General features: G+C 42.5%; 1 protein-coding gene across 2 annotated transcripts in view; it reads right to left on the bottom strand.

Annotated features, from left to right (window-relative positions):
* STAM2 (signal transducing adaptor molecule 2) overlaps positions 1-20,561 on the bottom strand; it is a 53,777-nt gene extending 33,216 nt beyond the window's left edge. The window contains exon 1 of one of the 2 annotated variants that reach the window (XM_033231481.1): positions 20,169-20,561. In XM_033231481.1, coding sequence (XP_033087372.1) covers positions 20,169-20,208 — 40 coding nt within the window. In that variant the 5' untranslated portion in view covers positions 20,209-20,561. Of the gene's footprint in view, positions 1-19,985; positions 20,096-20,168 lie in introns of those variants that run through there. The other variant, XM_033231482.1, reaches the window with a different exon arrangement.
* Between the last annotated feature and the right edge of the window lie 2,504 nt (positions 20,562-23,065).

Below are 23,065 nucleotides of genomic sequence, written 5' to 3'. Positions count from 1 at the left end.
GGGGTTTTAGAAAAGTAGTATATTGTTGTCTACTGAAAGTTCTAGATCCAGGCACCAAACTATGCAGGTAAAACATATCTACTCAGGTTTTCACCTTCTTCCCTTGTGCAAAAAAGACCATTGCTTTGGAAAGTCAGAGCAGACTATATTGTTTTCGAGGCTTAACTATTCTGAATTACGTATCTAATAAATTCCATGAATTCAGAAGTACAGACAAGGAAAAACCTTTTTCCAATCCCTTTTAAAACTATGATGCATATCCTTCTGGACATTATATATACATATATACACACACATATACATACACACACACACACACACGCAAACATAATAAAAGCTAATGCAAAATTAAATAGTATAAGGTATACAAAAACAGCACCCAAAAACAGACAACTTCTTCCTTGGCTAAGTTATGAACAAGACGAGAAACAAAACAGAATAAAATAACACTTTTGTTAGTAACAGAAGCTTTAGATATACTGGCCAAATGAATTTAATAGTGAACCCCAGAAGTGGGCATGCCTTAGCACTAAAGAGGAGAAGGTCTCTCTCTGCAGGGGTAAACCTCTGCATAACTTACTCCATGGAGAAGTAAATGAAAAATCACTCAGTGGTGGTGGAAAGACTAGCTAGTCCTACACAGACGGGCATACATAAGGCCAGTTATTCTCAAACTTACCAATCAGGTGTCATCACACCAGAGATGAAGTGAATAAAAAAGCAAGGGCAAGCCAGGTGAGGTGGCACACACCTATCGTCCCAGCACTTGAGAGGCCAAGGCAGGCAGATCACTTGAGCCCAGGAGTTCAACACCAGCATGGGCAACATGGTAAAACCCTGTCTCTACAAAAAATACAAAAAAGTTAGCTGGGCCTGATGGCACATGCCTGTAGTCCCAGCTACTTGGGAGGCTGAGGCAGGAGGATGGCTTGAGCCTGGGAGGTCGAGGTTGCAGTGAGACAAGATCGCACCACTGCACTCCAACGTGGACAACAGAGTGAGCCCTGTCTCTACAAAACAAAACAAAACAAAGCGCAGGCTCAGGGTGATACTAATGGAACTCCCTTCTCACAAAGAAAACCATAGGGGTACAGAAAAAATATTTCCCACTAATATTGTGATCATACTAAATGTATCATTTCTTAACATGCATTTCTACTCATAAACATCTGTCCACATTCAGAAATATACATCTATACCACTATTTTTAGTAGCTGCATAATGTACCATTATATACAGAGTGGCCACAAAGTTCCAAAACAAGCTAGAGAGAAGCTATCAGCAAACTGATTGTAAATCCATTAAGTACTCTGTCTTCTTTGTTATACTTACTGGTATCATTCATATTGGTGACTCACATAGACTAAATAGAAAACAATTAGGAGGGAGGATTTTGTGCATAGTCCTTTCTGAAGATGTTTCACAGCATTTTTTTTTGTTTAGCATCTGTCTTTGCCACAACCTTTCACCACATTCCACCCCCAGATGAATGTAACCATCACAGCACGAATTTTTGTTTTGTTCACTATTATTATTCTTAGTACATAAACAGCATGCAGGGCACGAAGTAGGTGCTCCATCAATATTTGTTTCATGAGTGAATGAATGATGTTGGTTCCTCCTCCACATTCCATTAGCCTGGTACAATGTGTAAAGTGGCAAACAACAGCAGAGCTTTTGAGTACATGAATTAAAAGGGCTTTAACTCTGATGCCCATCTGTGGACATGGTTTGGCTGATGTCTGCAAAGTTCTGGACCAACCAAAGCTTCAATGCTGAGCAGACAAATATTCAAGGGGCTACATAGGATCAAACTTCAATAGCAACACCACATGGCAACAAAAGGTAACAGCACTAGTGGGCTTATGAAGTTCTAGTTCTCCTCTTATTTACTGAGAGAAGTAACTCTATGTTTGGGAGTCTCAACAAGGAGGCAGGGTAAGTGGGGAAGGCAATGCTTCAAGAACTTCTTAGACAGGTGACTAACTTTACATACTGAGTCTGAAAAGCAAATCATATATTTTACAGCTTCATGCCAATCTTTCCTATTTGTTTATGATGTAGTTTTTGCTATAACAGAATCTACCACTTTTCTTTTTATAGTGTCATTTAGCATACTGTTTGAATTACCTGAAGATTAAATATCCACCCACATTCTTTTCTGTATATTAATCCCCTTTTACATGTAAATCTTTAGGGTATCTAGAACTTCATTTAGTATATCTGGAACCTCACACATGGTGTGAGGCAGGAACAGAAAAATATTTTTACAAATTTTTTGTCAGTTCTACCATTTAAGAATCTATCCTTTCCTCATTGATCTGAGAAGCCAGCATCATCAATTACCAAATTTTATGAGTATGGATGTGTATCAGTACAAAGACACACAATCAGGTGAGTCTGATTTTAGACCATCTAATAACCTACCTAGTCCAGCTAGAATTCAACTTTTCATGATATTCTTCCAATTCTGGTCATGTAACACATTAAATATGAAGCCTATCTGATGCCTTCCAAAGCCTCCCAACAATTTTTAAAATATCTAGTTAGACTATTGTTTATTCGATTTAATTTCCATAGAAAATGGAAAATTCCTGATTTGAATACTCTATCAAGCGCAGTTTAGTCTCTACAAATATAGTACTCACAATTACTCTTTTTTTTTTTTTTTTTTTTTGAGACGGAGTCTTGCTCTGTCGCCCGGGCTGGAGTGCAGTGGCCGGATCTCAGCTCACTGCAAGCTCCGCCTCCCGGGTTTCACGCCATTCTCCTGCCTCAGCCTCCCGAGTAGCTGGGACTACAGGCGCCCGCCACCTCGCCCGGCTAGTTTTTTGTATTTTTAGTAGAGATGGGGTTTCACCGTGTTAGCCAGGATGGTCTCGATCTCCTGACCTCATGATCCGCCCGTCTCGGCCTCCCAAAGTGCTGGGATTACAGGCTTGAGCCACCGCGCCAGGCCAATTACTCTTTTTAAAAAGTATAAAACCTGAAGACTTCATAATGGCCTGCCAAAAAGGACTTCGTTTTTCAAGTGAGCTAAATAACATTTAAATTACGCACTTAGGAGTATTTTAAACCCCTGGGAAATCTTAAATATTATAATTAAGAAACCAGTCTTTTATAGCATGTCACTTTGCCCAATGTTGGGGCCCTATATCACATTATTCTGTGTCAAACGCATAGAGAGGGAGAAAGTTAAAAGAGCCCTCCTGGGGCCTAAATGCTACATCGCCAGCATTTGGTGGGTGTAAGTCATAACATTTCATCACCAGGCTTCGATCACTGTATATAGAAAGCCTCAAATACAACATGAAATAGCTTAGAAAGATTCTAACAATATGATAAAGAATAATTCCATCAATACCCACCTACAAGGAACAAAAAGGCTCCCCCCAACTTACAGTCATTATGTTCAAAGTACAGCTTTAAAAACAATCTAGCTCTACCCATAAAACTTTTAATAAAATAGGCTCTATCAGTAATAAAAAAATTTAACTACATGAAATAAGAATGCCTGCAAGAAAGCTTTAAAGCTCCTCCTATTATGTTTGCAAATAAAAATTCATGACCAGTCTTCTGCTTCCAAACATGATAGCATATCTGGTACCAGACTTGCGATCCTACCAAAAACAACTATAAAACAGGCCAAAATCGATGAGGCAATTGTTTTCAGGGAATGAACAGCAGGCAGAGCAGGTCTCAGATCTTTGAGGGAAGGGAAATATGTAGTGAGCCTCACGATGGCCTCAGCTTTCTGCCTTGGAATACTTTCCTGTCCAGCACAAGGAAGACTAGCCCAAGTAGAGGAGGACTAGCCCAACAAGAGCACCTGAGAGACAGAGACCAGGTTTCTAAGCACAGTGATTAATCAGAGGCCCTTGGCCAAGGGCTGGGCTACACAAACACACTTGAGATGAGTCTCTATGGGGTCTAGCAGAGATTACCTGCTATGGGGCTGAAAGGTCAAGCAGCACTGGGAGTTATCCTCCCTATTACACATGGAATGTTTGTGTTCCTCCCAAAATTCTTATGTTGAAGCTGTAATCCCCAGTGTGGCTGTATTTGCAGATGGGGCCTCTAAGGAAGTAATTATTGTTAAATGAGGCCAAAAGGATGGGACCCTGATCCAACAGGATTAGTGTCCTTTTAAGAAGATACACCAGAGAGCTAGCACTCTCTTTGTGTACACACAGCAAGGAAAAGCCATATGAGGACACAGGAATAAGGGGGCTGTATATAACCCAAGGGGCGAACTCTCACCAAACAGCACCTCTGCTGGCACTTTGATCTCGGACTTGCAGGCCCCAGAACTGTGAAAAAATAAATTTCTGCTGCGTAAGCTACCTAGTCTATGGTATTGTTACGGCAGCCCAAGCAGGCTAATTAACACTGCCCAAACAAAGCAAGAGAACACTTCATGCATTTAGTTGAAAATCCAAAAAGGGCACACCTTAGGAGGAAAAGTCCTCTAGAATTTAGTTCAAAACCAAAATAGGCCTTCCTCACAAGGAATAAAACCAAGCCTGTCAAAACCTAAAAGATCCCCCCAATATTATAACCTGACAAAACTCAACACCATTTAGGGGAAGACAATGTAATTTAGCCTCCCTAAAAAGAATAATCACAATGTCCACTGTAATACAAAAAATTACTAAATAAGCAAACAAGTATCCCAAAATCAAGATTAGTCAATAAAAACAGATGTTAGCATAACCCAAATGTTAGACTTAGCAAGAAAGAACTTTAGAGAATTATATATATATTTTCAAGAATGCAAAGATTGGTGAATGCTCAGCAGAGAAATGAAAACTATAAAAATGGAATGTCTGAACTGAAAAGTACAATATCTCAATTAAAAAATGCATTACATGGGCTGGGTGTGGGGGCTCACACCTGTAATCCCAGCACTTTGGGAGGACGAGCGAGGTGGATCATGAGGTCAACAGATGGAGACCATCCTGGCCAACATGGTGAAGCCCTGTCTCTACTAAAAATACAAAAAATTAGCCAGGTGTGGTGGTGGGCGCCTGTAGTTCCAGCTACTCAGGAGACTGAGGCAGGAGAATCACTTGAACCTGGGAAGTGGAGGTTGCAGTGAGCCAAGATTACATAACTGTACTCCAGTCTGGGTGACAGAGCAAGACTCTGTCTCAAAAAAAAAAACAAACAAACAAACTTGTAATACCCAATGACGTGGAAACTAACAATCAGGACATGCGGATAATTTAGAGTATAACAGAAGTCAACATAAAAATGTATTATGATTAAGATACTATGTATCAATACCTTTGGACATGACTAAAGCAATTTAGAACTTTGTCTTAGTCTGTTTTACACTGCTATTTAACAGAATACCTGAAACGGGGTAGTTCATAAAGAACAGAAATTTATTTCTCACAGTTCTGGAGGCTGGAAAGTCCAAGACCAAAGCAACGGCATCTGGTCAGGGCCTTCTTACTGTGTCCTCACATGGCAGAAGGTGGAAGGGCAAGGGAGAGTGAACCCACTCCTGTAAGCCCTTTTTATTGCAGCATTAATCCATTCATGAAGGAGGTACTCTCATGACCTAAACACTTCCCAAAAGGCCCCATCCCCCAACACTGTTACACTGGGGACTGTTTCCAACACGTAAATTGTGGGGGACACATTCTGACCATAGCAATCTCAGGGGAAAAAATTGCTTTTTATCTATTAATAGGAGGAAAAACCCTCAATTGTTTCTACACCTTCAAATTGCAGTATAAGAACCTAGAAAAGCTAGCCAAAAAAAAATATATATATAAAAATATATATAAACACATATATACAATTTTTTTCTTTTTTTTTTTTTTCAGATGGAGTCTTGCTCTGTCGCCCAGGCTGGAGTGCAGTGGCCGGATCTCAGCTCACTGCAAGCTCCGCTTCCCGGGTTTACGCCATTCTCCTGCCTCAGCCTCCTGAGTAGCTGGGACTACAGGTGCTCGCCACCAAGCCTGGCTAGTTTTTTTGTATTTTTTTAGTAGAGACGGGGTTTTACCGTGTTAGCCAGGATGGTCTCGATCTCCTGACCTCGTGATCCGCCCGTCTCGGCCTCCCAAAGTGCTGGGATTACAGGCTTGAGCCACCGCGCTCAATTAATTAACAATTTAATTAAAAACAAGAATAGGAATGAAGCAATAACTCCTGAGCATTTTACATATGCTAAATCACTTGCTCCTCAATCAAATGAAGGATCCTCATAAGTGGGGACTGGTGGTTCACACCTGTAATCCCAGCACTTTGGGAGGCCAAGGCAGGAAGATCACTTGAGAGTCCAGGAGTTCAAGACCAGCCTGGGCAACACAGTGAGATCCCTCATCTCTAATAAAAAAAAATTTTTTTTTAAGTAGTCTGGTACAGTGATGCACACCTGTAGTTCTAGCTACTCAGAAGGCTGAAATGGAAGAGTGCATGAGCCCAGGAGTTTGAGGTTACAGTGAGCTATGATTGTGCCACTGTACTCCAGCCTGGGCTGGGTCATTTTACAACCTTGCATGTAAAATAAATAAATAAAAATAAAAACTATATAAATGGGAAAGCTGAGATACAGAAAATTATTCTTCTTATTATTATTTGAGATACAGTCTCACTCTGTCGCCCAGGTTGGAGTAGAGTGGCACGATCTCAGCTCACTGCAACCTCTGCCTCCCGGGTTCAAGCAATTCTCCCACCTCAGCCTCCCGAGTAGCTGGAACTATAGGCGTATGCCACCATGGCTGGGAAATTTTTGCATTTTTAGTAGAGACAAGGTTTTGCCATGTTGGTCAGGCTGGTCTCGAACTCCTGACCTCAGGTGATCTGCCTGCCTCAGCCTCCCAAAGTGCTGGGATTACAGGCATGAGCCACTGCGCCTGGTCCAGAAAATTATTAAATAACTAGCACAAGGTTATACAGTTAGTAAGCAATAAAATAGAGATTTCAATTTGTGCCATCTGGCTCAGGGTGTGTCCTCCAGGTTCAAATCATTATATTAAACTGCCTCTTGAGAGCAATTTTTGTTCAAAATTGCCAAATTAACATAGTTTTTCTGTTTCCCTATGTATACATTGTTGCAGGAAGTCAGGGACCCTGAATGGAGGGACCTGCTGGAGCCATGGCAGTGGAACATAAATTGTGAAGATTTCATGGACATTTATCAGTTCCCAAAATTAATACTTTTATCATTTCTTAGGCCTGTCTTTACTGCAATCTCTGATTATAAGTTGTGGTGATTTCATGGACATTTATCAGTTCCCAAATAATACTCTTATTAATTTCTTATGCCTGTCTTTAATCTCTTAATCCTGTTATCTTCGTAAGCTGAGAATGTACATCACCTCAGGACTCTGTGATGATTGTGTTAATTATACAAATTGATTATAAAACGTGTGTTTTAACAATATGAAATCTGACTGTAAAACATGTGTTTGAACAATATGAAATCAGTGCACCTTAAAAAAGAACAGAATAACAGCAATTTTAGGGAGCAAGGGAAGATAACCATAAGGTCTGACTGCCTGCGGGGTGGGGCAAAAAGAGACATATTTTTCTTCCTGCCGAGAGTCTATAAACAGATGTGCAAGGAGGAGAGATACTCCTCAATTCTTCTCCTAGCAAGGAATATTAAATATTAACACCCTAGGAAAAGAAGTGCATTCCTGGGGGGAGGTCTATAAACACCCACTCTGGGAATATCTGTCTTACGCGGTTGAGATAAGCACTGAAATAAACCCTGGTCTCCTGCAGTATCCTCAGGCTTACTAGGATTGGGAAAGTCCAGCCTGGTAAATTTTGGTCAGACTGGTTCTCTGCTCTTGAACCCTGTTTTCTGTTAAGATGTTAATCAAGACAATACGTGCACAGCTGAACACAGATCCTCATTAGTAATTCTAATTTTGCCCTTTGCCTTGTGATTTTTATTGGCCTCAGAAGCATGTGATCTTTGTGACCTACTCCCTGTTCATACGCCACCTCCCCTTTTGAAATCCTTAATAAAAACTTGCGGCCGGGCGCAGTGGCTCAAGCCTGTAATCCCAGCACTTTGGGAGGCCGAGACGGGCGGATCACGAGGTCAGGAGATCGAGACCATCCTGGCTAACACGGTGAAACCCCGTCTCTACTAAAAAATATAAAAAATTAGCCGGGCGAGGTGGCGGGCGCCTGTAGTCCCAGCTATTCGGGAGGCTGAGGCAGGAGAATGGCGTGAACCCGGGAGGCGGAGCTTGCAGTGAGCTGAGATCCGGCCACAGCACTCTAGCCTGGGCGACAGAGCGAGACTCCGTCTCAAAAAAAAAAAAAAAAAAAACAAACTTGCTGGTTTTGCAGTTCAGGTGGGGCATTACAGACCTACCGATATGTGATGTCACCCCCAGTGGCCCAGCTGTAAAATTCCTCTCTTTGTACTCTTTCTCTTTCTGAGACCAGCTGACACTTAGGGAAACTAGAAAGAACCTACTTTGAAATATTGGGGGCGGGTTCCCCTGATAATACATACCTTAAACACACTGAATAGGAAACATGCAAATTCAACTCTCGTTTGTAAGCAAAGAATCAGGCAGAGTGCCATGATTAACTTTTTTGTTTTGAGATGCAGTTTTGCTCTTGTTGCCCAGGCTGGAGTGCAATGGCACAATCTCGGCTCAATGCAAACCCCCGCCTCCCGAGTTCAAGCGATTCTCCTGCCTCAGCCTCCCGAGTAGCTGGGATTACAGGCATACACCACTACGCAGGGCTAATTTTGTATTTTTAGTAGGGGTGGGGTTTCTTCACGTTGGTCAGGCTGGTCTCAAACTCCCAACCTCAGGTGATCTGCCCACCTAGGCCTCCCAAAGTGCTGGGATTAAAAGCATGAGCCACTGTGCCCAGCCGATTAACTCCATTTACTAAACCATATAATAATACAATATATTCAAGAGCTGCTTCCTCTGATGCAGTACAGATCAGTCATTGCCATTCTATTCATTTCTCATGTCGCCACCAACATTTTTGGGGCGATTAGGAGGAATTAAGAGAATTGAACATAAGGGGAGACAGGAGGAAAAGAAGGGGGAAAAACACACAAAAATTTCCTTTTACTGTCTTTTAATATTTTAAACCATCTATTAAAAAGGCAAAAGTCCTGGGGCCAGCCTTTACTTTCCTACAAGTTCACTTTCTTCTTGGCTGATATTTCCAAAATACCCTCTGTAATCCTGTTAGGTGAGAGCCACGTTCCCCTAACTCCACAAAATGAGCACACTCATTTACACACACCCTTACTCAGGAGACAGGGCAGAAGCATACATGTTATAATTTCCATTGTAATAGGCCTATCAGGAAGCATAATGTGCCAGACATTTTCTAGTGACTGGGATAAAGGAAAAATGAGTCAGCCGGGTGCAGTGGCTCATGCCTGTAATCCCAGCACTTTGGGAGGCTGAGGCGGGCAGATCACAAGGTCAGGAGATCAAGACAAGCCTGGCTAACATGGTGAAACCCCATCTCTATTTAAAAAAAAAATACAAAAAATTATCTGGGTGGGGTGTCACGCACCTGTAGTCCCAACTACTCAGGAGGCTGTGCCAGGAGAATCACTTGAACCCAGGAGACGGAGGTTGCAGTGAGCCAAAATAGTGTTACTGCACTCCAGCCTGGGCAACAGAACGAGACTCTGTCTCAAAAAAAAAAAAAAGAGTCTCCAAGGTAGCCACTAACATGCCAAAAAGTTACAGATAGAGAATCAAAAGCAAATAGGCCAGGGATATGATTATATTACCTCTGAGACTGAGAAAACCATTATGCACACTCTGTAGCACCTGTGGAGTAGTGTCAGGCTTCAGGGGTGGGATACACATCACCAGTTAAACAACAAGGACCTGTCTTGCCTACATCCAGCTCTGAAGCTTTCTTACTAGCTTATAAGCTTTGGAGTAGTTCACCTTCATTCTGACTCAAACTCAAATCCATGTTCTCATTTGTCAAATGGAGATTAAAATAGTTGCCGTGCTTAAAAGAGTTGTGAAAATTACGTGAAAAGGAAAATGGACAAAATACTTAAACAAGTAGTACTCTGAAAAAGAGAATATCCATTTAGCAAAATAAATATATTTAAAGGTGCCCAACATCAAGAGTCATCAGGTAAATGCATATTAAAACTACAACGAAGGCCGGACATGCTGGCTCCCACCTGTAACTCCAGCACTTTGGGAGGTCAAGGCGGGCGGATCACATGAGGCCAGGAGTTAGACACGAGCCTGGCCAACACAGGGAAACCCTGTCTTTACTGAAAATACAAAAACTAGCCAGGCATGGTGGTGTACATCTGTAGTCCCAGCTACTCGGGAGGTAGGAGAATCGCTTGAACCTGGGAGGTAGAGGTTGCAGTGAGCCCAGATCATGCCACTGCATTCCAGCCTGGGGGACAGAGCAAGATTCTGTCTCAAAATCAACAACAATGACAAAGCCCATAATGAGATACCCACTAGAATGGCTAAAAATTTTAAAATTACATCATCATGTACTAACAAATTTCTGACATAAAATTGTAATAATACGACAAAATGAAAAATCAAGGTGGGGAAGAAGAGACGTGGTCAGATTCAGAGACAGAAAACAACCAAGGAGAAAAAAATAACAAGAGATAAAGAAATGATATATCCTTAAGTTTTATTTTGATATCTGGGTGATAAATAGTTAGAACCAATAGTTGCCAAGTAACCAGAGTTTGATATCCTACCCTACATACATACATACAAAGCCTATTCTTAATACCTATAAGCAGGTGGCCACTTTAGAATGTCAATAATTTTCAGGGGACAATGGCCATTCCCAGATATCTGCCACAATGACCTTCTTAGGTTCAATCTCTACATTAAATACAAATGTTTATTCATTATCAGATAACTTAACAGAACCTAATAAGGTATAAATGTTTGGAAAAAAAAAAGTTCTTCCCCTACAACCCTCCATCTCAAGGACTTAGTACTGCTGTGGACAAACCAAAACACTGCACATGCTAGATTTCTTTAAGCAGATCTCTTTTTAGAAGAGAAGGTTAAGATAATTCATCCCATGACAAATGAAAGTAAAAGCTGCTGCTCCAGATAAGAATAAAAAAAAAACTTTTAGTACAAATGAGAAGTAAAATTCTGAGTCACTATAATTCTCATATTGCAAATGAAAATAAGCAAGTGCTTACTAAGGGAATGTTTACGGACCAAGAAAATAGTCTGTGAGTTTTCAGATACAATAAAAATTTCACTGCATAACAAAGTTTTCATCCGAATGCTATCATTTAAAAATGATACTAAATATGAGGGAGACTGTACATAATAAAAAATTTTTAATCCTTCATCATTTTCCCCTCATGCTTTTTTAAAATATGAGATTAAACACAGTTCTGAGCTTGCATTAAAAGTCAGTAAGAACTAGAACTACTTCACAAGATACTTCATTTTCAACATTCCTTAACTGGAGGAAACTAAAGAAAGGCCTCCCTGAATGGAACAGAGATCGCCATAACAGGTCTCCATGTGTAAGAACTGCAAATGTTCCACAAGGTGCTATAGGGACAGAGAGGTGCTTGTCCTTTAAGCATAGCAGCCACAGACCCATTAAGAAAATAACGCTAAAGGAAGTCTAAAAGCTGAGAGCAACACTTATTACACCAAAAAAGACAGCAGATGCCAATAAGTCAATGTGAAACTTAATCCTAAAAAAGAAAGGATGAGGGAAAAGAATGTTTCAACAATACCAAAATGCCTCAGGAACTAATAGCCTTCTCACCCATGGTATTGGACAAATATTGCCAATTAGCTGCTATTTTTATAACAGGAAAAAGACCGTAAGCAAAAACACTTTTAAAAACTTTGTAGGCCGGGCGCGGTGGCTCAAGCCTGTAATCCCAGCACTTTGGGAGGCCGAGACGGCCGGATCATGAGGTCAGGAGATCAAGACCATCCTGGCTAACACGGTGAAACCCCGTCTCTACTAAAAATACAAAAAACTATCCGGGCGAAGTGGCGGGCTCCTGTAGTCCCAGCTACTCCGGAGGCTGAGGCAGGAGAATGGCGTAAACCCGGGAGGCGGAGCTTGCAGTGAGCTGAGATCTCGCCACTGCACTCCAGCCCAGGCGACAGAGCAAGACTCCGTCTCAAAAAAAAAAACAAAAAAAAAAACTTTGTAACTTAGGCCAGGCATGGTGGCTCATTCCTATAATCCCAGCACTTCGGGAGGCCAAGGTAGGTGAATCACGTGAGGTCAGGAGTTCGAGACCAGCCTGGACCACATGGTGAAACCTCATTTCTAGAAAAAATACAACAACAACAAAAAAATTAGCCAGGCATGGTGGTGGGTGCTTCTAATCCCAGCTACTCAGGAGGCTGAGGTAGGAGAATTGCTTGAACCCAGGAGGCAGAGGCTGCAGTGAGCTTAGACTGTACCACTGCACTTCAACCTGGGTGACCGAGTGAGGCTGTGTCTCAAAAAAGAAAAAATAATAAAATAAAATAAAAACTTTTTAACTTAAACAAAATGAAAAATCAAGGAAGGGGGAGAAGAAAGTGGTCAGATTCAAGGACAAAAGACAACCAAGGAGGAAGAAAATAACAAGAGATAAATGATATATCCTTAAGTTTCATTTTGATACCTGGGTAATAGATGGTTAGAACTATCACTTGTCAAGTAACTAGAGTTTGATATCCCACCCTACATACTTATAAACAAGGCCTATTCTTTTTTTCTTTTGAGACAGAGTCTTGCTCTGTCGTCCAGGCTGGAGTGCAGTGGCACGATCTCAGCTCACTGCAACCTCTGCCTCCCGGGTTCAAGTGATTCTCCTGCCTCAGCCTCCCGAGTAGCTGGGATTATAGGCGTGCACCACCATGTCCGGCTACTTTTCGTATTTTTAGTAGAGATGGGGTTTCACCATGTTGGTCAGGCTGGTCTAGAACTCCTGACCCTGTGATCCGCCCACCTCGGCCTCCCAAAGTGTTGGGATTACAGGTGTGAGCCACCACGCACGGCCACAAGGCCTATTCTTAACATGGAACACCTCTGAGGTCCTTTATTTAAACAAAAGCCATGCTAGAGACACATCCACCTAACCTAACCACACTGTTGTGGTATTATGTTGTATATTCACTGGCAGAAAATCATTCTCTTCTTGACTTACTTTCAAATTATACATAAACTTATCAAATGTTATCATTAAGGAATAAAAATATTTTCTAAACTATCGATATCAGCTGATGTGAAACAAAAATAAAATTAATGTCTTTTCTCTTAAATCCTAAAAACCTACAAGAAATTCCCCTGTATAATGATTTTAACCAATCTGTCATATAATCCATCTGAAATGCCCAAAATAGCTAAGACAATTATAAAACAGTGGGGAAAGAACAGACAATTCAATCCATAGTGATTAGACAACTGATTATTGTCTATTGTCAACTGATTATCCAATTCAATTTCTCCGCAGACCTTATACAAAAAATAATATCCGGTGGGTCAAAGACCTAAATGTGAAAATCAAGAGTTTAGTAAAACCTGCAGAAGAAAATATGAAAAGATCTGTATAACCTCAGGGTGGAGAAGGGTTTCTTTTCCTTATTACAGGTGTGAGCCACCACACTCAGCCCTAAAGCCTTTCTTAAGAAAAATAAAACTAAGGGAGAATGACAAATATCACTAAGTGAAAACTCACATTTTCTTTACAATAAAAGACACCAGAAACAAAAAGAACTAGAATACAGATTTGCAACACACATACCCAACTAAAGATTAGTAGGAAATGTATCTGGAACTCTAAAAATCAATTTCATTTTTCGGTGTTGGTTTTTGGTTTCGTTTTTTTGTTTTGTTTTGTTTGAGAGACAGGATCTGGCTCTGTCACCCAGGCTGGAGTGCAGTGGTGCAATCATGACTCACTGTAGCCTCAACCTCCCCAGCTCAAGCCATCCTCCCACCTCAATCTCCCAAGTAGCTCGGACTACAGGCATGCGCCACCACGCTCATCTAATTTTTTGTATTTTTTGTAGAAACGGGGTTTCATCATGTGGCCTTGGCTGATCTCGAACTCCTGAGATCAAGCAATCCACCAAGTGCTGGGATTACAGGTGTGAGCTGCTGCAACCTGCCATCAATTTTTAAAAAGTAACCCAATAGAATAATGAAAGTAACGAGCAGGCAATTTATAGAAAAAGAAAACAGAATGATGAAGAAACATATGAAAAGATGCTCATCTTCACTGGCAATGAAGTAGAAATTGAAAATGAAATGAAAACGTCTTACTTCATACCCATCAAATAGGCATAAAGAAATGTGACAATGCTCAGCATTAGTGAGGATGTGGAACAACAGGAATTTCACTGCTGACAGGAAGGAAATCAACAAACACTTGGAAGGGCAACTTTGCAAGAGCTACACTTTTTTTTTTTTTTTTTTGAGACGGAGTCTCACTCTGTTGCCCTGGTTGGAGTGCAGTGGCACAATCTCCGCCTCCCAGGTTCAAGTGATTCTTCTACCTCAGCCTCCTGAGTAGCTGGGATGACAGGCATTCACCACCACACTCAGCTAATTTTTCTATTTCCAGTAGAGACAGGTTTCACCAAGTTGGCCAGGCTGGTCTTGAACTCCTGACCTCAGGTGATCTGCCCACCTCAGCCTCCCAAAGTGTTGGGATTACAGGCATGAGCCACCACACCAGGCCAAGAGCTACACTTCTACTGAAGAATTCCTGTTCAAGACAACAACCTTTAAGAATTTTATACTCCACCAGGCACGGTGGCTCATGTCTGTAATCCCAGCACTTTGGGAGGCCAAGGCAGGCGGATCATGAGGTCAGGAGTTGCACACAAGAAAACATAGATAAAAACTTTCAATACAGAGCTGTCTGTAGGTGCAAGAAATTGGAAATAAAGTCATGTTAGTCAATGGGACAACAGATAATGCATATTCATATAGTGGTATAGTATCACACAGCCATTAAAATTAATAACCTAGAGCTACAAACATCAACATGAATAACTCTCGCAAAGAAATGCTGTATGGGCCAGGCATGGTGACTCACGCCTGTAATCCCAGCGCTTTGGGAGGCCAAGGCAGGCAGATTACCTGAGGTCAGGAGTTCAAGACTGGCCTCGCCAACATGGCGAAACCCATCTCTGCTAAAACATGCAAAACTAGCAGAGTATGGTGGTGCACGCCTGTAACCTCAGCTACTCGGGAGGCTGAGGCACAAGAATTGCTTGAACCTGGGAAGTAGGGGTTGCAGTGAGCTGAGATCACACCACTGCACTCCAGCCTGGATGACAGAGCAAGACTCTGTCTCAAAAAAAAAGAAATGCTGAATGACGAAAGTTGCAGAATGACAAAAAGACACTATTTTTAAAAAGTTTAAAAACATCTAAACAATATATAGTATATTTGTAAGTGTAGTATATATACTATTAAAGAGAATTTCCATCTATTTATAGAGTGTTTAACTCTGAGAAAGGAGGAAGAATGAGATCGGGTAGCTGCTAAAAATACTAAAGTATTTCACTGCATCTTGAATGTTCCTTTCTTTAAAAAAAAGAATTAAGTATATCAAAATATTAGTACTTGACATAATTGCCTGGCAGGAATGGGAGTTCATATTTTGTATTTTATGCCGAAAATATTTCATAGTTTAAAAAGCTACAAAATATATTAGAAAAAACGTGGCTGTTAAGTCTACTGTTCTTATTCAAAACCAAAAAACTTTTTTTTAATCTTACTTTTTTACAAAGATTTTAACTTATTGTACAAAGAGTGGCCTAGTTAAGCAAATGTTATAAATTTGAATGTATAAAATGAATTTATATTATTCTTATGCTATCAGTGATCTATTTTTATATTGGGATTTTTTTATAAAATTTCACTGGAGAAAAGGACTGCATGACCGCATTTCACTGGAGAAAGTCCCAAGCTACTTCCTGGTCAACGTCTTCTAACACAGCAAAAGTCAAAAACACAGCAATACACACATTAAAAAGTCGCTTGGAAATGTATTCTCTTAAAAGTTCACAAATCAAACCACTGCGTCCGCAGTTTTGTAGAGGTAGAATTTGAGCTCAGCTTTGTGGGACACAAGTGTATTTTTAAAGGAAATACCAAGGTTGAAAGGAGCAAACATTTAGCAATGAATAGTAAATAGCACAGAGGCAGAGAACTGGCAACAAAGACTGCCTGGCTTGAGTAAGGGGAAAAAAGATATGCAAACAAGAACCGGAGTTAAGGCTTAGAACAGAAAAGTCACGACTTGGAAATCAATGAAGAAAGAAATGACATCTTCTCTGTTAACACTAACCACAGTGGCCCTGTTCCCCATGTTTCACTCTCCCCTTGGAATTCTACGAGAATGGCTACTCCAACCAGGCTCCACCTCAAGATCCCTATACCCCTCTAACACTTGAGCCCCGGTTGGGGAGAAGAGGCGGGATATAAGGATATTTTCTTTTTTCCCCTCAGAACACATCAAAGAAATCTTATTAAACAAAACAAAAAAATGAACCTAGATTTGAGGAATTCCAATAAAATGTTTAAAGAGCTCTAATACTACTAAATCTAGTATATGCTTCAGGGCTTGTAGGTTCTGATGCCAAGAAAAGATAAGAATTTGCCAAGACTTCCCTACTTCCTAGCCTTTGACCTGCTTCCATTTGACAAGTCACGTATCATCATCAATTCATGAGTGCCTTCCTAAGACACCTTGATCCATCCTTTTCTCAGCCTCTAAGAAAAGGATTCCTTCCTCGTATGAATGTCAGAAAGACTGCTCACCCTTAAGCAAGACTCTTCACCTACCAAAAGAGATTAATCTTTAAAGGCCTTTAATCATACAATGAGCATATCATACACTAGCAAAAGGTGGTTACTTCCTGTTGTGAAAGTGCTATCAGAGAAGGGGGGAAGGAGGCTGGGCGCAGTGGCTCACGCCTGTAATCCCAACACTTTGGGAGGCCGAGGCGGGCAGATCACTTGAGGGCAGGAGTTCAAGACCAGCCTGGCCAACATGGTGAAACCCCCATCTCTATTAAAAATACAAAAATTAGCCCGGTGTGGTGGTGCGCACCTGTAGTCCCAGCTACTTGGGAGGCTGAGGCAGGAGAACTGCTTGAACCCGGGAGGCGGGGTTGTAGTGAGCCAAGATCAGGCCACTGCACTCCAGCCTGGGAGACAGATCCGTCTCAAAAAAAAAAAGAAGAAAAGAAAAGAAAAGAAAAAAGAAAAGGTGGGAAGGAGAGGATAGTGTCAACACCTTCTCAGAGAAAGCTCCTATCTGAAGGTCCTTGTCTTTTCTTCAGGGACTATGTTTTAAATAAAGAGAGAATGTAAAGTTTCTTGTATATTCCTGGCACTATACTTATCGTACTAAATTACAATTCTTATGTCTGTATGTTTCCTCCATTAGACTGAGAGTTCCTTGAAGGCAGGAACTCACAGTCTATTTATTCATTTTGTGTTCGTAGATTAACACAATGCTTGACACAGTAATTATTCATTATATGTCTGCTGCATGAAGAGTGAACAAAGGAATGACCAAAAAAAAAAGTAATAAAAATCTGACTGAATCAAGGAGAACAAGTGAAAATGACAATGACAATGTAAAGTAACATTCCTGTAGATATCTCAAGCCAAATTAATGACTTGCTTTGTGTGTGTGTGTGGTGTGTGTGTGTGTGTATGTATTTTTTCTTTTGAGACGGAGTCTTGCTCTGTTGCCAGGCTGGAGTGCAGTGGAGAGATGTCGGCTCACTGCAACCTCCACCTCCCGGGTTCAAGCAATTCTCCTGCCTCAGCTTCCCGAGTAGCAGGGACAACAGGCACACGTCACCATGCCTGGCTAATTTTTTGCATTTTGGTAGAATGCAAAAAACAGGGTTTCACCATGTTGGTCAGGCTGGTCTCGAACTCCCGACCTCAGGTGATCCGCCCACCTCGGCCTCCCAAAGTGCTGGGATTACAGGTGTGAGCCACCGCGTCTGGCCCTTGCTTTGTATTAACGATTTGAAATGAAAAGTTTTAAGATGCGAAAGGCCGGGCGCGGTGGCTCAAGCCTGTAATCCCAGCACTTTGGGAGGCCGAGACGGGCGGATCAGGAGGTCAGGAGATCGAGACCATCCTGGCTAACACGGTGAAACCCCGTCTCTACTAAAAATACAAAAACTAGCCGGGCGAGGTGGCGGGCGCCTGTAGTCCCAGCTACTCAGGAGGCTGAGGCAGGAGAATGGCGTAAACCCGGGTGGCGGAGCTTGCAGTGAGCTGAGATCCGGCCACTGCACTCCAGTCCGGTCGAAAGAGCGAGACTCCGCCTCAAAAAAAAAAAAGAAAAAGAAAAAAAAAGAAAAACGCAACATGTACTTTTCCTTCTATGATATATGTGCAAGTCCAACTTGAGCTCCTTAGTATTTCATTTTATTTTTTCTAATTCCATTCTCTTGTCTAGAAGTTGCACGAGGGCCTCAAACTCATTCTTTCACCCTTAAAATGCCTTTGGGGTCCTGAATTCAGTCATGCTTAAGCTAATATGTAACTACTTGAAGCTCTGGCTTATGGCATTGGCCATATAATCTAGACACAGTTTTTTTGTTTTTGTTTTTTTAATCTCAACAGCAGTGCCTCCTTTACAACTGTGGGACTAAACTGTGATCCACAAAACCATGCTGGAGCCTCGGGAGCCAGGCAGGGAAAGGTTTAGAACAGAACAGGCAGAGTAACTCTGCCTACTTCCACGAGAGAATTTTTCCATCAGAAAACAATGAACTTCCAAGAAAGATTTATCTTAAACAGAAGAGTTCGTGGTTTTTAAGTTTTAAAATCATTTGTCTAATTCTATTTTGCACCTTCTGTTTTATTTCATTAGAACAGAATCAAAGTGTTCTTTTAAAAGCAATTTTTTAAAAGTAAAGGTTGCACAAAGGTAGTATGATTCAAACAAAAGAATAAATATTGCAATGAAGTGTTCCAAAAGGAAACAGTGAGCCTCAGAGTGAGGTTTCCCAGATTTATGCCAGTCACCTGTATTCATCCACCAAGAAAAAAGTTGAATGAAATAAGGAACACACATATTTGAACTATTTCCATATATTATTTGACTCAAACACATTTTTAAAAATGGCTTAGAGATTACACAATGTACCAGAATAGGGCAGTTTCTACAGTTTCCTAATAACCAAATGTTAACTACGAAACAGGTGAATTACTGCCCAAGATGTGCTGTATTCTTGTGAGTCCCCTTGCCCCAACCCCATTTCCAAGTTCTAAAAATTTACCTAGGGTTCTGTTAACTAAGGCTACAAAAAGAAACAAAAAACAAACCTGTAGTCCCAGCTACTCGGGAAGGGAAAACGGACGTGGAGGCTGAGACGAGAGGAATTCTAGTCGCACCTGGGCAACATAGTGAGACTCAGACTCTCAAAAATACATACATATATGTCTGTCTGTTTTAGTGTTACTCAAATTTCCAAAATAATTTCGTACATATCTTGTCCATGTTTTTCCCATTCTATAGTCACTCAGATCAGCGCTTTATGACCGCAACAAGTAAAATACTTGTTGTTCTGGAGTGTTTTGAGACTCGAGATTCCCTTTTCATACCCTAAAACAGACTATCTCCTAGCACCTGTACATCTTTGCAATCCGGGGATGAAGAGCAACACCTTTGCAACTGCAATAAATCTTAAAACTACCCTATCAGGGAGTGAATGCAAGAGTAATATAAATAATGGGAAGTTCTTCCTATCCAATGCGGCTGTCTAGGTGTGAAGTGTCTGGTGTTAGGCTTCTCCAGACAGCAGGATCTCCACTGCTGCATCATCTTCAAAACACAATGGGGCAGAGAGAGAGATAACTAGCTGTCGAACGAGCAGGAAGTTTTTAATCACCAACGACACAATTACTTAATCAGTCCAGTCTCCAGCGAGCCCTAGGCTCTTCCCAAATCCTACGCTTGGCAGGGAGAACGGCCCTTTGAGCGTCCCCAAACTCACGCGGCAGGAAGCACTCCCCAAATCGCTAGCGACGCGCCGAGGTTGCCCCCAGAAAAATCCCAACGTCGAAGTAGCGGGCGGCACCGCCCCTCCCCTCCCTACGCTTGGCTTCCTAGTCCGGAGTCGCTACCGCCCACTTTCTAACTGGACAAACAGCAGTACAGGGCCGGGCACAACACTCACCCACGTCTTGCTCGAAGGGGTTGGCGGTGAACAAAGGCATCTCGCCGGTGCCCGAGCCCTACTCGCTGCTGTCTAGCTGAGACTCCGCAACTGCTCCCCCCGGGTGACCCGCGGCCACGGCTCCCTAGACCGCTCCGCTTCGGCCTCCGTCCCCGCACTTCCGCCACCGCACCTGCCCGGCTCCTGCCTGACAGGCCGGCTCGGAGTCCACCCTTCGACCCCGCGCTCCTGTCCCAACTTTTCTCCCGGGGCAAGATCCCTCCGACCACGGGCGTCCTCCCAAGGCCTTTGTCGCTGCCCCAGTCCCAGACTTTTGTCGGGGTCAGGCGGCCGCTACGGCCACCTTTCCAGCGCTAGGACCCCGGCGAGCCACGGAGCCGGGGACCTTCGGAGCCGGAAGTAGTCCCGCCTGGAACTGGACGACCCCGGAAGCTGCAGTGCTGGCGGCGGCGCGGCAGGGGGCGCGGTTACCTGTGGTTTTTCGCGTTGGACGCCGGCTCTGAGGGCCAGGTTCTTGTCACGAATTTAGTTCGTTCCAGAGCAGCAGGACTCGTAGCTAGAGAACGAGGAGCCACGATGCGTACGCGTTACAGTCCTGTTTCCCTAGAAACGGAGCCGCCGGCGCGGAGGTGGCTTTGAGATTCTGCGAAAGACCTGACTGCTCTAGAACACTTACTGTGTTGCACCCTCCCTGGCGCCCGATCCAAACCCCGTCGGAATAACCACCGGGGACAGCGGTGGTCGAAATAACTACGCCTAACTTCGCTTTCCATCGTGTCCCCCCATAAAAACACTGCTGGACCCCGGGAATGGAAAGACGAAGGAGGCATACTCCCTGCCTTAAGAGAATTTTACAGGGGCAGTGCATAACGTACATGATGGTGTATGGCGATTCGGATAGTAGTACGAGTCATACACTCAAATTCCCATAGGATCCAGGCAGGTATTTAAATGAATGCAAAAGCCCAAGCACCCTTCCTACCCACATATTCTCTGCTCGTCTTAGAAAACTGTAGTAATGATTATGTTGCCTGTCTCTCTCCTCCTCATTAGATTATGAACTCCACGATGAGTTTTGGTCACTACTGTATCCCCAGCGTCTAAAACAGTGTCCCAAGTAATAGGTGCTCAATACTTTTCGAATGAAGCTGTAACTTTCTAACCGAACAGTGCATATCTAAAGATGTCAACTATTGGCAGATTTCAGCCATTTGTTGAAATGTGGGTCCTACTAGAGTTTGCAATTTTTTAACGATTTTTAAATGTTGAGAATTACTCCAACATTTTAAATAATGGATTAATCAAAACCATTTTACAATCTCCAGTATAAAGACCTGATACTATAAAGAGAGAGCTCATACACATTCAGAAAGGTGGTTGCATTTTATAGAGTTAGGGGCACAAATGAGAAGGAATCGTGTAGGTGAAGGGGCTGTTATTCATAGAATGTTGAACCTAGGATGTTCAAGATAAATTGGGAGGGTGAGCATGGTGGCTCACGCCTGTAATCCCAGCACTTTGGGAAGTCGAGGCGGGCAGATTGCTTGAGGCCAGGAGTTCAAGACCAGCGTGACTAACATGGCAAAAACCCATCTCTATTAAAAATACAAAAATTAGCCAGGCATGATGGCGCAGGCCTGTAATGCCAACTTCTTGGGAGGCTGAGGCATGAGAATCGCTTGAGCCCAGGAGGCGGAGGTTACAGTGAGCCAAGATCAGGCGACTGTGCTCGAGCCTGGGCAACACAGCAAGACTGTCTCAAAAAAAAAAAAAAGTTGGAGATTTTTTGGACAGATAAAGAATTTTTGTCTAAGACTTAGTGTTGGAATGGAAAACAAGGCTAACTAGGGATAAGAGGAAACAGACTGAGAAGAATTATAAAGGGCAAGCTGGGAAATTTTTATTTTAAGGCACTCAATAATTATTTAAGGATATTGAGTAGCAGAATAGTATATTTTTTTTTTGAGACGGAGTCTCGCTCTGTCACCAAGGCTGGAGCGCAGTGGTGAGATTTTGGCTCACTGCAAGCTTCGCCTCTTGGGTTCACGCCATTCTCCCGCCTCAACCTCCTGAGTAGCTGGGACTACAGGCGACCGCCACCACGCCTGGCTAGTTTTGTTTTTGTATTTTTAGTAGAAATGGGCTTTCACCACGTTAGTCAGGATGGTCTCGATCTCCTGACCTCGTGATCTGCCTGCCTCGGCCTCCCAAAGTGCTGGGATTACAGGCGTGAGCCACCACACCCGGCCGCAGAATGGTATAATTTTAAAAAGAGTTTTCAGAATATAGTCTGACATCAGTGTGCATGACATATATAAACAAGCAGACCTAGTCAGAACAGTTTAAGAGGCTATTATACTTGAAACCGTAAGAGGAAATATTGTGGAGAAGCTTGTATTAAGAGCAGGAGACTGTCAGGTGTGGTGGCACATGCCTGTAATCCCAACTACTTGGGAGACTGAGGCAGGAGGATCGCTTTCAGCCCAGGAGTTGGAAACCAGCCTGGACAACATAGCAAGACCCCAATCACAATTGGAAAAAAAAAAAAAAAACCAAGCCAGGCAAGGTGGTTCATACCTGTAATCCCAGCACTTTGGGAGGCTGAGTTGGATGAATTGCTTGAGCCCAGGAGTTCCAGACCAGTCTGCACAACATAGCAAAACCCCATCTGTACAAAAAAATACAAAAATTAACCAGGTGTGGTTGTGCACGCCCGGCTACTTGGGAGGCTGAGGTGGGACGATCACCTGAGCCCAGGATTTCAAGGATACAGTGAGCTATGATTGTGCCACCGCACTGCAGCCTGGGTGAAAGAGTGAGACCGTGTCAAAAAAATAAAATGAAATAATTTTTTAAAAAGAGCAGAAAGCTGAGGATTTGCCTTTGGAAAGCATTCA

The sequence above is a fragment of the Trachypithecus francoisi genome, unplaced genomic scaffold (genome assembly GCF_009764315.1).
Source record: "Trachypithecus francoisi isolate TF-2019V2 unplaced genomic scaffold, Tfra_2.0 Lachesis_group13, whole genome shotgun sequence".
NCBI classification, from domain to species: domain Eukaryota; kingdom Metazoa; phylum Chordata; class Mammalia; order Primates; family Cercopithecidae; genus Trachypithecus; species Trachypithecus francoisi.
The sequence above is the reverse complement of the archived record's forward strand: the minus strand, read 5'-3'. Positions and strand labels throughout refer to the sequence as shown.